Source organism: Fusarium redolens (assembly GCF_020744475.1).
Source record: "Fusarium redolens strain MPI-CAGE-AT-0023 chromosome Unknown BKA55scaffold_7, whole genome shotgun sequence".
Taxonomy (NCBI): domain Eukaryota; kingdom Fungi; phylum Ascomycota; class Sordariomycetes; order Hypocreales; family Nectriaceae; genus Fusarium; species Fusarium redolens.
Genome location: NW_025763670.1, coordinates 1355675 through 1369213, shown reverse-complemented (window position 1 = coordinate 1369213; position 13539 = coordinate 1355675). Strand labels below are relative to the sequence as shown.

General features: G+C 49.5%; 4 protein-coding genes across 4 annotated transcripts; 2 read left to right on the top strand and 2 right to left on the bottom strand.

The window, feature by feature from the left end:
* Positions 1–1639: 1639 nt before the first annotated feature.
* On the bottom strand, positions 1640–3028 carry BKA55DRAFT_538803 (Cys/Met metabolism PLP-dependent enzyme-domain-containing protein; the record flags this gene model as incomplete). Its single annotated transcript, XM_046190066.1, has 2 exons — positions 1640–1735; positions 1784–3028. 2 exons carry the CDS (start codon positions 3026–3028, stop codon positions 1640–1642), a joined length of 1341 nt encoding a protein of 446 aa, XP_046050198.1.
* Positions 3029–3952: 924 nt separating this feature from the next.
* On the bottom strand, positions 3953–5314 carry BKA55DRAFT_511188 (P-loop containing nucleoside triphosphate hydrolase protein; the record flags this gene model as incomplete). Its single annotated transcript, XM_046187681.1, has 4 exons — positions 3953–4433; positions 4485–4857; positions 4919–5189; positions 5255–5314. 4 exons carry the CDS (start codon positions 5312–5314, stop codon positions 3953–3955), a joined length of 1185 nt encoding a protein of 394 aa, XP_046050197.1.
* A 375-nt stretch (positions 5315–5689) lies between these two features.
* Positions 5690–7613, top strand: BKA55DRAFT_566603 (chromosome segregation protein Csm1/Pcs1-domain-containing protein). Its single transcript, XM_046192654.1, has 3 exons — positions 5690–6678; positions 6733–7152; positions 7205–7613. Exons 1-3 carry the CDS (start codon positions 5916–5918, stop codon positions 7423–7425), a joined length of 1404 nt encoding a protein of 467 aa, XP_046050196.1. The 5' UTR covers positions 5690–5915; the 3' UTR covers positions 7426–7613.
* A 233-nt stretch (positions 7614–7846) lies between these two features.
* On the top strand, positions 7847–11604 carry BKA55DRAFT_566600 (Phosphatidylinositolglycan class N-domain-containing protein). Its single transcript, XM_046192653.1, has 6 exons — positions 7847–8501; positions 8559–10114; positions 10161–10348; positions 10398–10533; positions 10590–10698; positions 10749–11604. Exons 1-6 carry the CDS (start codon positions 8321–8323, stop codon positions 11522–11524), a joined length of 2946 nt encoding a protein of 981 aa, XP_046050195.1. The 5' UTR covers positions 7847–8320; the 3' UTR covers positions 11525–11604.
* The last annotated feature ends 1935 nt before the right edge of the window (positions 11605–13539 follow it).

The following is a 13539-nucleotide window of genomic DNA, read 5'->3' as shown; positions in this document are numbered from 1 at the left end:
ATTAGATATCAAAAGGGCCATTACTTCATCTGATTACATCCACCTCCACAGTCGTGTAACACTGGACAGGGGGAGTGGGAGTCCGACGAGCGAGATAAAGCTTGCCCCGGCATGTGGAGGAGTCTAGATCACTGATAAAGATACCTGGCAGCTTGACCTGTTTGGCTATCGAGGCGATGCTGGCGTTGTGCTTCACCAGAAGAGGCGCCAGGGGAGAGTCCCAGGGCAATACTATATTGTGTGGCGTACATCACAGTGCTATGATGAGGCTATCGCGAGATTTGGAGTATGAGATGGGGAGTTTGAAATTTTGTTTGGGACCTTGTATAGTGCCCTGCTGGAACAGAATGTTAGGTGTTATATTGCCATTCTAACAACAACCAATTCATTCTTAGTTGATGTAGTGGAAACTGTTTGATATCTCTTCCCTCTTCATTCTTTTCTCGTCCATCCTCCGAAATCACACCAAGGCTATGAACTCCCAACGCTCACCGGCAAGTACTCCGTGCGACCGCTGTCGCCTGTACCACCCCTATATCTGTACGGCTCTGGCTCTGATTTCCCCGGAGCACATCTTGACAGAGAAGATGCATTGGTTACACCAACGTGACCAGGCCCGTGACGAGGTGCGTGATGCGCGTATAATATGAGATGTGATGGAATACCCTTCTCCTGAGGATGCGCCGTCATACCCCAAGCAGCATGAGCGCGATCTTCAGGTCGGAGGTCTCGCGTAGCTTCGCCAACCAGATGCGCGCGGCTTGGTGAGATATCAATGCCGAGACTATCATGATGACGATGATGAACTGAGAGGCTGGTGGTAAGGACGTGCTGTAAGTAGCTGAGGTCGAAGCTCGGCATGACCACAACCCATGGGGATATCGCTTGTCGAAGTATAATAGACGCCTGAGTGTATGCGCGAGAAACTGGGGGTGAACGTCAAGAGGACGACAGTTTGCCTGACCCCTGAACTAGCAATACCCTTGGTTAAAACCAAAACACACCAGCAACAACAACAGCAACAGGAGGAACTCGATGCCACACAAAGTCGAGATAAGTGGGAGAGAAGCGAAAAGGTCTGGTTCTTTTCTTCTTGACGTTCCATGACTTGTACTGACCAAGGTTACTAGTACGCTGAAAAGAGATGGTTCAGTCGTATCGACCCAGGAGATTCATCCAAAACCTGGGAAGAAAGACAAAAAAGATGGTCATATGTTCGCGGCCTGGATCAACGAGACAAGTCGAGAACGCTTGAGCATAAACGAGATCCTGATACAGCAAACGGGTATGTGCGATCTTGAATCTTTCGTATTTCTGGATCTGTCTCAAACCTATTGCAGGTTCCCAAAACAAATAAATCTAACTCCATGGTTCATCCCTGCCAACGCCAGCTCGAGATGATAATACAGGCCCTTTTCTTTTCCTTCACTTTTTATTGATAGAAATGCTGGTGAGGCGGTATACGGCGGTAAACTTCCCCTTGCCATCACTCCGTCAATGGTTGAGAACCATGACAAGTCCAGTAGAGAAATGGTAATCAGCAGACTATCGAATTCGCTTGCAAAAATCAAAATGTTCCTTGAGGCTCCATTGGATTGGCCTGTTCTTTCGTGGGTCTTCTTCGTAATACTTTCGTAGCTCATTGAATGACAAGAGGGGTTTCTCCAAGCTCCTTGGCTGCGCCAGCGGCGTGGAAACCATCTAGAGTCACAGTTACAGCACCAGCCTGAACCAGCTACATAGTCTGTTAGCTTTGCCCAATATCGCAATCAAGGCTACTTACAGCTCGAGAAAGATCCTCAATCAGGTCATTCGGGTCCTCGATACCAACACAGAGTCGGATGATATCTTCAGGCATTTGTCGTTCCGCTCGAGTCTTGGCATCGATGCTGGCATGGCTCATCTGGCAGGGCATGCTGATCAAACTGTTGACACAGCCAAAGCTGACGCTGATGGCCCACAGACGGGCAGCCTCGACAATACGCTCGGAAACGGCAGGATCACCAGTCTCAAACGAGAGCACAGCGCCAGCACCCCTAGCCATAGACCAATGCAGATCGTACTGGGGGTGGGATTTGAGTCCAGGGTATCGAACACGGAAGCCACGAGACTCGAGAAACTCTGCAATGGCTTGAGCGTTGGCTTGCTGTTTCTCCATTCGAATAGCCAGAGTCTTGACACCTCGCATGAGAAGGAAAGAGTCATTGGGCGACAGACCACAGCCCGTGGAGTTAATGACAAAGAATAGCTTGTCTCCAATCTGAGTGTCGTTCATGGCAATAACACCAGCCATTATGTCGTGGTGACCAGACAGGTACTTGGTTCCAGACTCGTACACAATGTCGCAACCCACATCAAGAGGGTTGAACAGCATGGGAGAAAGCATGGTATTATCAACGACAACGAGAGCCTTGGGGTTGACTTCATGTGCCAAGCGAGCGATAGATGGAATATCAACAACCTTGATCAAGGGATTGGTGGGAGTCTCTAGCAAAACCATGGCGGTCTTCTCCGAGAGGCGTGCCCGCACGCTATCAACGGTTGTTGTGTCGACATGGTGAACGATAATGCCTTGGTTGGCAGCTAGGTAAGTAAGCAGACGATGGCTGCCACCGTAAAGGTCATCGCCGGTGATAACCTCATCACCAGGTCGGAGTAGTCGAGTAATGACATCGAGTGCACCCATTCCCGAGCTGATAGCCAGCGCTCGCTGAGCGTTCATAATCTTAGCGAGGTGTCGTTCGAGGTGCGTTCTGGTGGGGTTTCCAGAGCGCGTGTAGTCATATTCTTGCTGGCCACCACTGGCTGATGTTTGCTTGAAAGTGGCAGACTGATAGATGGGAACGCTAGAGGCGCCATATTGGTCCTTGCTGTCTGTGTATACAAGTTCGGTGGCGAGGGCATAGCGTTTGCGACCATTGCGAGGGCTTGACGGAGCGGGAGATGGAGGGAGATCATGCCCCTCGTTGTCAATTCGCTTGAGAGGGTTGGCTGACTTGCCAGAATCAGTGGGCGAAGGGGAGGACATTCTCGGTCAATTGAGTCGCAGCGTATGTGTCGCAGTCAAGTTGTATACAGAGGTGATGGATGGCGGGGGAATGGTTTTAGGTCGGAGGAGGAGCGGGCGCCAGAGAGAAATCACAACAAAGTGTATGCGACAAAAGCGATACTCGAATAGGATTGAAGAATGATTGAAGAAAGAGGAATTGAAGGTTTTCTAGAGGGGAGAGGTGAATTGCCTAGTCAGAGCTTGGAAGAGAAGGGTCGCTCGGGAGTCGGGGAGTCATTCCCGCTGTCGGCGGTCTGGGCTGGGGAAGATGGACTGGAAACTCAAACTTCATTTTCTGCACTGGATGAACTACGCAATAACAGTGCCGTGCTCTGTGCAAGGGCGTCTGCAGCGCCAATTACAGGGGATCTTGCACCATCTTTCAGTGACCCCTAGGGCTCTGTAGTGCTGCTAGCATCCCAGTGTGACAGTTTGGGTCCCGCCCACCGCCATTCTTCTGGGTCATACGACCGATAAACGGAGGGCGATTGATGTTGAGATACCTGCAGAATACCGGCTGCCGGTACTCAGGATAAGGTATATTGCTATCGGATCCCCGGAAAATCATAGTGGAGTATTCCAAATGACGTGATCAGACACTATCATGGCCCATCGCCAGCTGTGCGTCCCTGGTTAGTGAATTACACTGTACGGGAGCCCCGGAGTACGGAACCGTGCCCCGACTTGAGCATTGTGGTCGCATCTTCAGCCCTGGCGGACATTTTCAGTTTGTGGGGGGATGACAGGACAGTGCGAGTGGTACGGTATAGTCGATGGTAAGCCTGAAGCAGACATCGTGATGCTGCTGATTGGGCAATGACTAGTGAGGTGCTGGCCAGGGTTGAGTGTTTCTATTCAACATTATCGGCCGTCGCTGGCCTGGATCGTTTGCTAATCATCATGCTAGTCCTGCTCCTCCGCAATCAATTCCTCAACACCGCTCGAACGTCGCTTTGGTTGCAGTTTGATCTGACCTCCCTCGCGGCCAAGGAAGTCATCTGATCTAATACCACGGAATTGTCTGGGATCCACGGACGACATGGCGTGTCCACTCTCACGATGCTGTCGCATGTATTCTCGTACGGGCACCATTGCTGCATCTCGGCAAGCCTCCTTAATGTCACTACCAGAGAGCCCAGCAGTAATCCTTGCGACGTAGTCGAGGTTGAAATGTTCAGGATCCGTCTTGGTATCTTGCAAGATGAGCTGTAAAATTCGACGTCGCTGCTCAGTTCCTGGCAGCGTGACAGGGAATTTCTTTGGCATACGACGAAGGATGGCCTCGTCAATATCATTGATACGGTTGGTCGCACCGAGAACCATGATTCGAGCAGGCATTCCCGAAGAATTGGAAGACGTCAAGCCATCCCAGAGAGTCATAAACCTGCGGTTTGTTAGTGGTAATTCGATAAAAGATAAACATTGTAGTACTTACTCGGCCTTGACCATGCCACTGGCCTCATGCTCGCCACTTCTTCGAGTACCAAGAACAGCGTCGATTTCGTCAATAAAGATAATGGCAGGCTGCATTTTTCGGGCTAACGAAAAAACAGCGCGGACAATCTTGTTCGAGTCTCCATACCATTTTTCTGTCAAAGTCGAAATATGTAGATTGATAAAGGAAGCACCGCTCTCATGGGCAACAGCCTTAGCGAGCATTGTCTTTCCACAACCCGGAGGACCGTACAGAAGAACACCAGAGGGAGCAGAGAGCAGGGGTGCGGCGTGGGAGTAAAGGTGAGGCATCGTCAAAGGGTATATAATCGACTCTTTTAGTTCTTCGATAATCGTGTCCAGACCACCGATATCTGCAATTATTAGCGACTCAGGGGGAAAGGTATCAAGGGCTCAATCTGCAGATTCACTCACCGTCAAACCCAACAGAGATGTCCTGAGGAGGGACCATCTCAAGTGCAACCAAGTTCTCGTATTCATTCAAGACCAGGTCCTCCGGTCGTGGCCCTGTTCTCGAATCGCTATCATCTCCATAATCAAGACCGTCTTTCTTATGCCGATTTAACCGCTCAAGGTGCGCCTTGGCCTGACGTCTTGCTTGTTCGTGTTTCTCTTTATCGGGGTCGGCAATGTTGCTCAAGATAGGGTTTAGGAAATTTCGAGCCACATAAAGGCCAGCCGTCATCTATCAGACTAATATGAGCGCAATGCCCTCGAATCCAACAGCGAATCTCGAAATCTTGTACTTACCATGCCCGCGAAGAGCAATATGTCCATAGCGACATCGCCGAGCTTACGTCGTTCCCCCATGCCGAGGACCCAGCGCAGCCAAGGGGCTGACTCGGATGGCATGAGATAGCAAGGAGAGTAGGTGGCAAGAGGGCGATGACTGCCAGACGGTAATCAAGTCAGAATCGGCGGTAAGTTTCCTTGTTCAACAAGAATTTGCCTGCGCCGGTGTCACCTAGAAAGGCGTTGACAAGTCTAAAGGTTGAAGGCTGAAAATGGGTGGTTTGAAGAATAAAATAGAAGATCAATATGCGCGTTTCGGCAGGAACCTAATGCGCTGGCACATGCCCGCCCGACATCCCGTTGTTAGCGGTAAGTGGCGGCTAGCGCCAGTTCGAAAGCACGGGCCATGGATATCTCTGAGCCCAATTGTTTACATGGATGGATAATGAGGATCTCAAGTAAGATCCAAACATTGATCTGGATTTATCCCCTCTCAACATCACTATCCCCGCCCGTCACTTGCAATAATTGTTATTGATATACGTGCAATTGTACTCGCGCATTCTTCAATTTCAATCCTTCAGTTGCCCCTATTGCTCTGGTATTTTTCTATTGCACCTGCTTCTGTCGCGCGTGCTTTTGCGACACATTTCATTCACGATCGTTGACACAAGTGACCATGCCACCACGCGCGCGCGCAAAGCCTGTAGCAGGCCTTGCTGGATTCGTGGCTTCAGATTCAGAACCCGATCTGGATATGTTCGATAAATCTGAGCTTCAAGCAGCCGTGCGCACCATGAGCACAACGAAGAAGCCCCGCGGTCGACCACCAGGAACGGCCAGCAAGGTTACTAAAACAGCACCTCGAACGACGCGTCGAAACAGCGCCGATAAGTTCGCACCTGTACCTGAAGCAATAGCGCAACCGGCCACTACGAGCAAAATCAATGGTGGTGTCACGAAGGGGGGGCGCAGGGCCAAACAAGCTCCAGACGAAACAGTCACATTTGAAGACATTGGAATTCCTGCAAGTGTCCCTGCGACCGAGACGAAGAAGGGGTCGCGAGGGCGCCCAAAGAAATTGAACGGCAACATCTCGATACTGGCTCCGGAAAGTGCTGTCAAGCGACGTGGTCGACCCCCGCGACAACCAACCACACCGATTGAGGAGATTCCGGAAACGCAAGCAGAAGACGTGATGGAACTTGACGCCGTACCGGAAGAAGACGAAGATCAAGACTCTGGTGCGGGACCGACTGAGCCCTTGGAGTCATGGTCTAGCTATGATACCAGTGACGTCGCATTACGGAGAAGGCTAGGGGAACTCACTAAAAAGTACGAGGCCCTCGAGATGCGCCATCGGGATCTACGTGAGGTTGGTGTTCGGGAAGCTGAGCGGAATTTCGATCGGCTTAAGAAGCAAGCTGAAGAGCGAACAGCGGGTAAGTCTCGTTGCAAGAACCACACTGTGTTGCCCATTGTGCTGATTTCAACAGCCGCTACACAGCTTATATCCGAGCTTAAGGCTGAGCTTGCTGCACAGACTGCACTGGCTAAGGAGGGTGAAGAGCTTCGAAAGCAACTAGAAGCCAGCGAAGTCAAGGCTGAGAATCTAGAGGGCAACATTGAGAGCCTGAACAACTCTTTATCCGAAGCCGAGGCAGAAATTAAAACTCTTTCAACCAAATTGGCTGCTGTGAGGTCGGGGAACGCCAACCCCAGAGTTCCAGGAAGCGCTATCCAAGCCTCTGGGCCAGCAAATCGTACAGCACAGGCGGAGGCTGCTCATGCTGCACAAGCCATTTCACAAGCCAAGGAAAACCTGTACGCTGATATGACAGGCTTGATTATGCGTGGCGTAAAGCAAGAAGACATCGGAGATACCTTCGATTGCATACAGACTGGGCGCAATGGCAGTAAGTTAATTGATCGATGGTCCCGCTCCATATGTATACTGACTATAGCCAGCCCTTCATTTCAAACTTACCGTGGACAACGACGACACTTCGGATAACATCGAGGATGTACAATTCACATACCAACCACAGCTCGACGCTGGGCGTGATGTCGAGTTGATGGAAATGCTCCCAGACTATCTCACGGAGGAAATCGTCTTCCCGCGATCCCAAGCGCCCAAATTCTACTTGAGGGTCAGCAAATCTTTGGCAGAGGACCTGTCCAGGCAGTAGAATATTTTAATTTTCGTTGTTGCGGTAGGATGTGTATGTTGCTAGTGATACCCAAGACTTATTTCAGCGTTATGCGTTCAGCGTCATGCATGTACGAGCAAGCAGCTGGGAACAACAGCTTAATGAGGATAGATTAGTGATGACTCTAGATAGAGGATCTGGTTATTGTATGGATGTCAATGAGAACCTTGTTGGTAATCAGTTTCTCCACACCGTTCATTTATCAAGGTTGCAAACTTCTATTATCCGACAAGGTATCTTGGCGCGTGAGGTAGGGTATGGCTGACATTTCCAGGACCATTCCCCTTATGATCGCTTGAGCCTATTTCTCTTTTAAAGTTCCCGCCCTTTGGCTTATCTAATTTGATACCAGGACTTGATTTTACATTGACGGGACGGGAGGCTTGGATCCAACGAGACTTTAATGCAGCCAACCACGTGTAAAAGCTGAAGGACCATCCAGCCCAAGTCAACAGGGCACCAGCAGTGGAGGGGTTGTAGCGCAGGGCACTAGCGTACTCCGTATTTCCCCTGCAGATGGGGTCCTGCACTAATTTGTCGGATAGACGCGTCCCTCGTCAGCGTCATTCCAATTCTGGCCACGGTTTTATATCTTGTCTTGACCTCCACTTGCAACTCAATGAAGACTGTCTCTCTTTACCTCTTTGTTTGACGGGATCAAGGAGGACTTAGTCACTGCCTCTTGTTTCTCTTGATATTTGTTGCTTCTGTTTTTCTTGTCCTCTCATTTAAGGCACTTTCGACTCATGTTGTACCATTAGATTTTGATATAGCATCATCTTCGACCCCCTGACTTACACCAACAAATCTATCGTTGATCATCCGAACCGTCTACACTTGCGACTACGCGCCCGAACATATCAATTAAGTCGCCATGGCTGGATTCAGCCGCATTGGCTTCATGGCCATTGCGGTCGCTTTCCATTTGGTCTATATCTTTTCCATCTTCGACATTTACTTTGTTAGCCCGATTGTCTCAGGCATGCGACTGTTCAATGTTGAGCGGGCAGATGATTCTCCAAAGGCCCCTGCGGATCGCCTTGTACTATTTGTTGGTAAGTTGTCCTAAACCGCATGGTTTGGACAGTATAACTCAATTGCTGCAATTTTAGGTGACGGTTTGCGAGCCGACAAAGCATTTCAAGCCCACCCCGAACCATATCCCGAATCTGATGAAGACCTCGTCCCTCGTCCGCTAGCTCCTTACCTTCGCTCCCGAGTGCTCGAGCATGGAACCTTTGGAGTATCACATACCCGTGTACCAACAGAATCCCGACCCGGCCATGTGGCCCTCATTGCCGGTTTGTACGAAGATGTATCTGCTGTTGCGACAGGATGGAAAATGAACCCGGTCAATTTCGATAGTGTTTTCAACCGCAGTCGACATACCTGGAGTTGGGGAAGTCCCGATATTCTGCCAATGTTTCAACATGGGGCTGTTCCAGGAAGGGTCGATGCCTTCGCATACGGAGCTGAGCTTGAGGATTTCTCCAAAGATGCTACGGAGCTTGATTACTGGGTGTTCGACCATGTCAAGGACTTCTTCGCTGCAGCAGCGACGAACGAGACCCTCAATGCTGCTCTTCGCGAGGATAAGGTGGTTTTCTTCCTCCATTTGCTGGGTCTTGACACAACTGGACACTCCTACCGACCTTACTCCAAGGAGTACCTCCATAATATCAAAGTAGTCGATCAAGGTGTGAAGGAGATGGTTGAGCTCATCGAGGGCTTCTATGCCGATGATCGGACTGCATTCGTGTTCACAGCTGACCACGGCATGACAGACTGGGGTAGTCATGGTGATGGACATCCTAACAATACCAGAACTCCTCTCATATCCTGGGGTTCAGGGGTTGCCACTCCCGAGTTGCATCCCGACAGCATTGCCCCTGGTCATGATGAGTACTCTTCAGACTGGAATCTGGATCATGTTCGAAGACATGATGTTGCGCAAGCCGATGTCGCGGCGTTGATGTCGTATCTAATCGGCGCTGAGTTTCCGGCGAACGGTGTTGGTCAACTTCCTTTGAACTTCTTATCTGCGAACATAAAAGAAAAGGCACAAGCTTCCTTGGTCAATGCTCAGGTCATTCTTGAGCAATACCGTATAAAGGAGGAGGGCAAGAGGAACGTAGAGCTCCGCTATCGAGCTTACGGACCTCTCAGTGACGAGGACCTTGGCCCTGAGCAGCGCATTGCTCACATTCGCTCTTTGATCGACGCTGGTCAATTTGAGGAGGCCATTGAAGAATCAGACGCTCTGATGGAAATTGGGCTTCAGGGACTTCGCTACCTTCAGACTTATGACTGGTTATTCCTGCGTGCTTTGATCACTGTTGGTTATCTGGGATGGATGACCTATGCGACCACCACCGTCCTTTCTTTATATGTGGTTCAGGAGAGCATCCCCACTCAGCGCACATTGCTTGGATCGGCGTTTTTCTCCTCAGTGCTTGTCGCTCTCTACTCATCCTTCATCATCTCTAAATCCCCACCTGCGTACTACCTGTATGCATTTTTCCCTGTCTTGTTTTGGGAAGAGGTGTACGCTCGAAGAGCCAGCGTTGCCAAAGGCTTCAAGGCTCTGTTTGGCAATGTCAAGTCTGGTGGTGCGGTTGCAGCGCTGGTTTTCAACGTTGTTCTCTATTTCGGTATAATTCAGTCTCTGGTAAGTCCTCTTGATGCTTCCTCAGACTTTTGCTTACCAGTCCTAGGCCATTGGATACATTCATCGCGAAGTCCTGACTGGGCTTTTTGTCTTGGGTGCTTTCTGGCCCATGACGCTTGGCATTTCATTCATGAAGTCTCATGTGTTCCTGACCCTCTTGTGGTTCTTTTCTTGCTTGGCTATGAGTACTTTCACCCTTCTCCCTGCAATGAAGGTTGAGAATGTATCCCTTATGTAAGCTTTATCCTCAACCCGTGAATTGTTTCAGGCGCTGATTAGAAAGCTTGGTTGGCGGTGGATTGATGACTGTCATTGGTCTCGCATACTTGGTCCTCGAAGATTTTATCCTCTCGGATTTCACCACCTTCAAGAGCAAATCAAAACGTCTCCATACAAGTCGAACGCTCCTTGGTACTCAAGTAAGTTTGATTCAGCACAAAGCATAAGAGAAGTGCACCGCTCACAGAATTTTTAGATTGGCCTCATCGTACTTGCGATGCTTGTCACTCACTCCAGTGCCACCTCACTGCAAGCCAAGCTCGGTCTTCCAAGGGGAAATCAAGTAGTCGGCTGGGTTGTCTTGAGTGAGTCAATCGAATTCGATTCATGAAAATGTGTAGCTAACAGAGATCAGTTGTGTCGCTTCTCATCCCCTTGGCATATCGGCTGCAGCCCAACAGCCACTACATGCATCGCCTTGCAATCATCTTCCTAACCTGCGCCCCAACGTTCATCATATTGACAATTTCGTACGAGGGCCTATTCTATGTGGCCTTCAGCATCACTCTATTGGCTTGGGTGCGCCTCGAGTACGCGGTACATGCATTCTCAAAGGGCAAAGCCCAAAACGAGACAGCTGTCGCGGAGCAGCAGAAGCGTGAACTGGGCACATTTAGGCCACTGACCCTCTCGGATGCACGGATAGCACTTTTCTTCATGGTTCTACTACAGTCAGCCTTCTTCAGCACAGGCAATATTGCTTCCATCTCATCGTTCAGCTTGGAAAGTGTATCACGGCTCATCCCAGTGTTTGATCCTTTCTCGCAGGGTGCATTGCTAATTCTCAAGATCATTATTCCATTTTTCCTGATATCAGCGAACTTGGGAGTTCTGAACAAGAGGCTGGGAGTTGCACCATCTGCGCTCTTCATGGTCGTCCTCACTGTCAGCGATGTTTTGACGCTCTACTTTTTCTGGGTTGTCAAAGATGAGGGCTCATGGTTGGAAATTGGTTCAACGATCACACACTTTGCTATTGCCAGTTTCTTGTGTGTTTTTGTCGCGGCACTCGAGCTGGTGAGTGCAGCATTCATCGCCGGCATTGAAGTCGAACATGAAGAACCAGTCGCGGTGAATGGTACGAAGCCCAAGACGAACGGCAAGGTTCCGTCAAGGCTACATGCAGAGTAGCTTTTAGATACTCCCTGTAAAGGATAGTGCAATGTATAATACACAATGGCTTCGCAGTTCAAGTCATCGAAAATATCTCTATTACATTGGTGAAGTGACATCAAGGTTGGATAGAATACGAGTATGAACCCATGTGACAGTCGACAGGGGCACAGCCTCGAGCTGTATAGGGCTGAAGGAAAAGCCTACCGGAAGATGGCCGGATTCCAGGATGACACGGTCTTGAAAAGGTTGCGCCTAAGGATTCTTGGCAATATGTATTCTGTTTAGCTGCGCATCCATCACGATCACGACGAATTAACGAGGTTGCAAGGGCCGGCTGAGAAGAATCTGGGGACCGATTCGGAAGCCCGGAGGTGTGGGTCGGAATTTGCGGGGGCCTCACCGTAAGGGACGTACCGTTTTCATGTGAAAAGCTTAAGTGAAAGAAAATGGGACTTGGGAAACGAGGATTAATAGGTATAGAAGAAGCGCCTTGAATGGTTGGCATATAGAGCATGCATAGACCTTTGCCCAGCCTGGAACTTTATACAGGAGTATCCAGTTAGATACTGACTTTGGAATGGAAACTCAGTTTTAACTACCTATACACTCACTATTCTCCTCGAACAAGAGACTCACAAGTTGCTTCCCCAGGTTTTGACACGACTTCCTTCAAGTCCCCAGACCAAACTTAATTAGGAACTTGGGCCGCCGCCATGCGTCCTCGAAACGTTCACATGCCACGAACCACCGAAACGAGCCATGACGACGTCGACAGACAGTCTCATCATGGTCCAATCTGTCGAACTGTCGATCAATCCGTGGGGACTTCATTTCATGCACAAATTCTTTTTAGGCGTGAAACATCAGCGTACTGCACCTCCCTGGACTCTGAACGCAGGCACGCGCTCCGAGAGACGGGTCACACGCTCACGCCGCAATTCTCGATGATAGTGTTCCAGAGATGGGGGCTTGTTTTTAATGAGAAGGATTCAATCTCAGATGATCTTTATTGCCAACCATGTTCTCCTGGATCTAACTAATAAGATTATTACATATGAAAGATGCCAAGGCATTCACATGAATGAACATCAAGATTCAGCTTGGCTGATGTGAATATGTCTCTGAATCTTGCCTGGCTTTGTGCTTTGACATTCATAAATCGTTGAACAAGATGTGGTGTCTATTAGTTTGCTGGCTTCATCATCTTTCTCGGGGATTGCACTTGATACGGCATCAATCAGCAACTGACACGGTTTGCGGAACATGTTCCATACAGTTGTGGACCCTCTTCAACTGAACTGAGCGCCGAGTTCTTTGCACCGGAAGACGGGCCCATAGTGGAGAGTTGTTGTCCACCATCTCCGACATTACAGGGCCACCCTTGAACCGCAGCGCAGTTGAGAATCTGGAGGAGTCCGCGCACCCCCGACACTCCCGCTATTCTTCTCCTTTCCTTTTTGTCCTTTGCTTCCTTTCTTACATGCTCCGAGACAGATACACTTGGATTATTGGTTAATTGGTTGAATTAGTCTTGTTGGTTGACAGTCAGTTGCTTTGTCATTCTCTGCAGCATTAATCCTTCTAAACTTCTCACTCTCCCCTTCTCCTGAGAAAGACATTTTCCCCATCTCCATACATACCTACATACATAATCGCAACTTTCAAGACCGGGCAGATCTCTAATTTACGTATGGATATCCCCGCTCCCGCCGCTAACGTGCACCTCGGCCGGTTCCATTTCATTGTTGGTAGCTGTCAAGCTAACTACTAACTAATAACTGAACTCCGTATCCTGTAAGGTAGTCCCTTATTACCACTACAGCGGGGACAAACCACCGACCTATCCGCCTGCTTACAATTAGGAGTCTTGCTGTTGCTGGGCGGTGTCATAGAAAGTGACCCCCTACAAAGCTTTAGCTTCACTCTTCTTTGTTCAATCTCGAAACACTGTCAAGACTCGAGGTTGCAGTCGAGGTACCAGCCAAGGGGTCTGTACCCGAGGGTTTCATTTCATCCAGTCCAATCCCGCC

Coding starts and splice junctions, on each gene's coding strand:
- BKA55DRAFT_566603 (XM_046192654.1), top strand. CDS start 5,916: ATGCCACCACGCGCGCGCGCAAAGCCTGTAGCAGGCCTTGCTGGATTC. Junction 6,679..6,732: donor AGCTGAAGAGCGAACAGCGG/GTAAGTCTCGTT, acceptor TGATTTCAACAG/CCGCTACACAGCTTATATCC. Junction 7,153..7,204: donor ACAGACTGGGCGCAATGGCA/GTAAGTTAATTG, acceptor GACTATAGCCAG/CCCTTCATTTCAAACTTACC.
- BKA55DRAFT_566600 (XM_046192653.1), top strand. CDS start 8,321: ATGGCTGGATTCAGCCGCATTGGCTTCATGGCCATTGCGGTCGCTTTC. Junction 10,115..10,160: donor TCGGTATAATTCAGTCTCTG/GTAAGTCCTCTT, acceptor TACCAGTCCTAG/GCCATTGGATACATTCATCG. Junction 10,349..10,397: donor GTTGAGAATGTATCCCTTAT/GTAAGCTTTATC, acceptor CTGATTAGAAAG/CTTGGTTGGCGGTGGATTGA.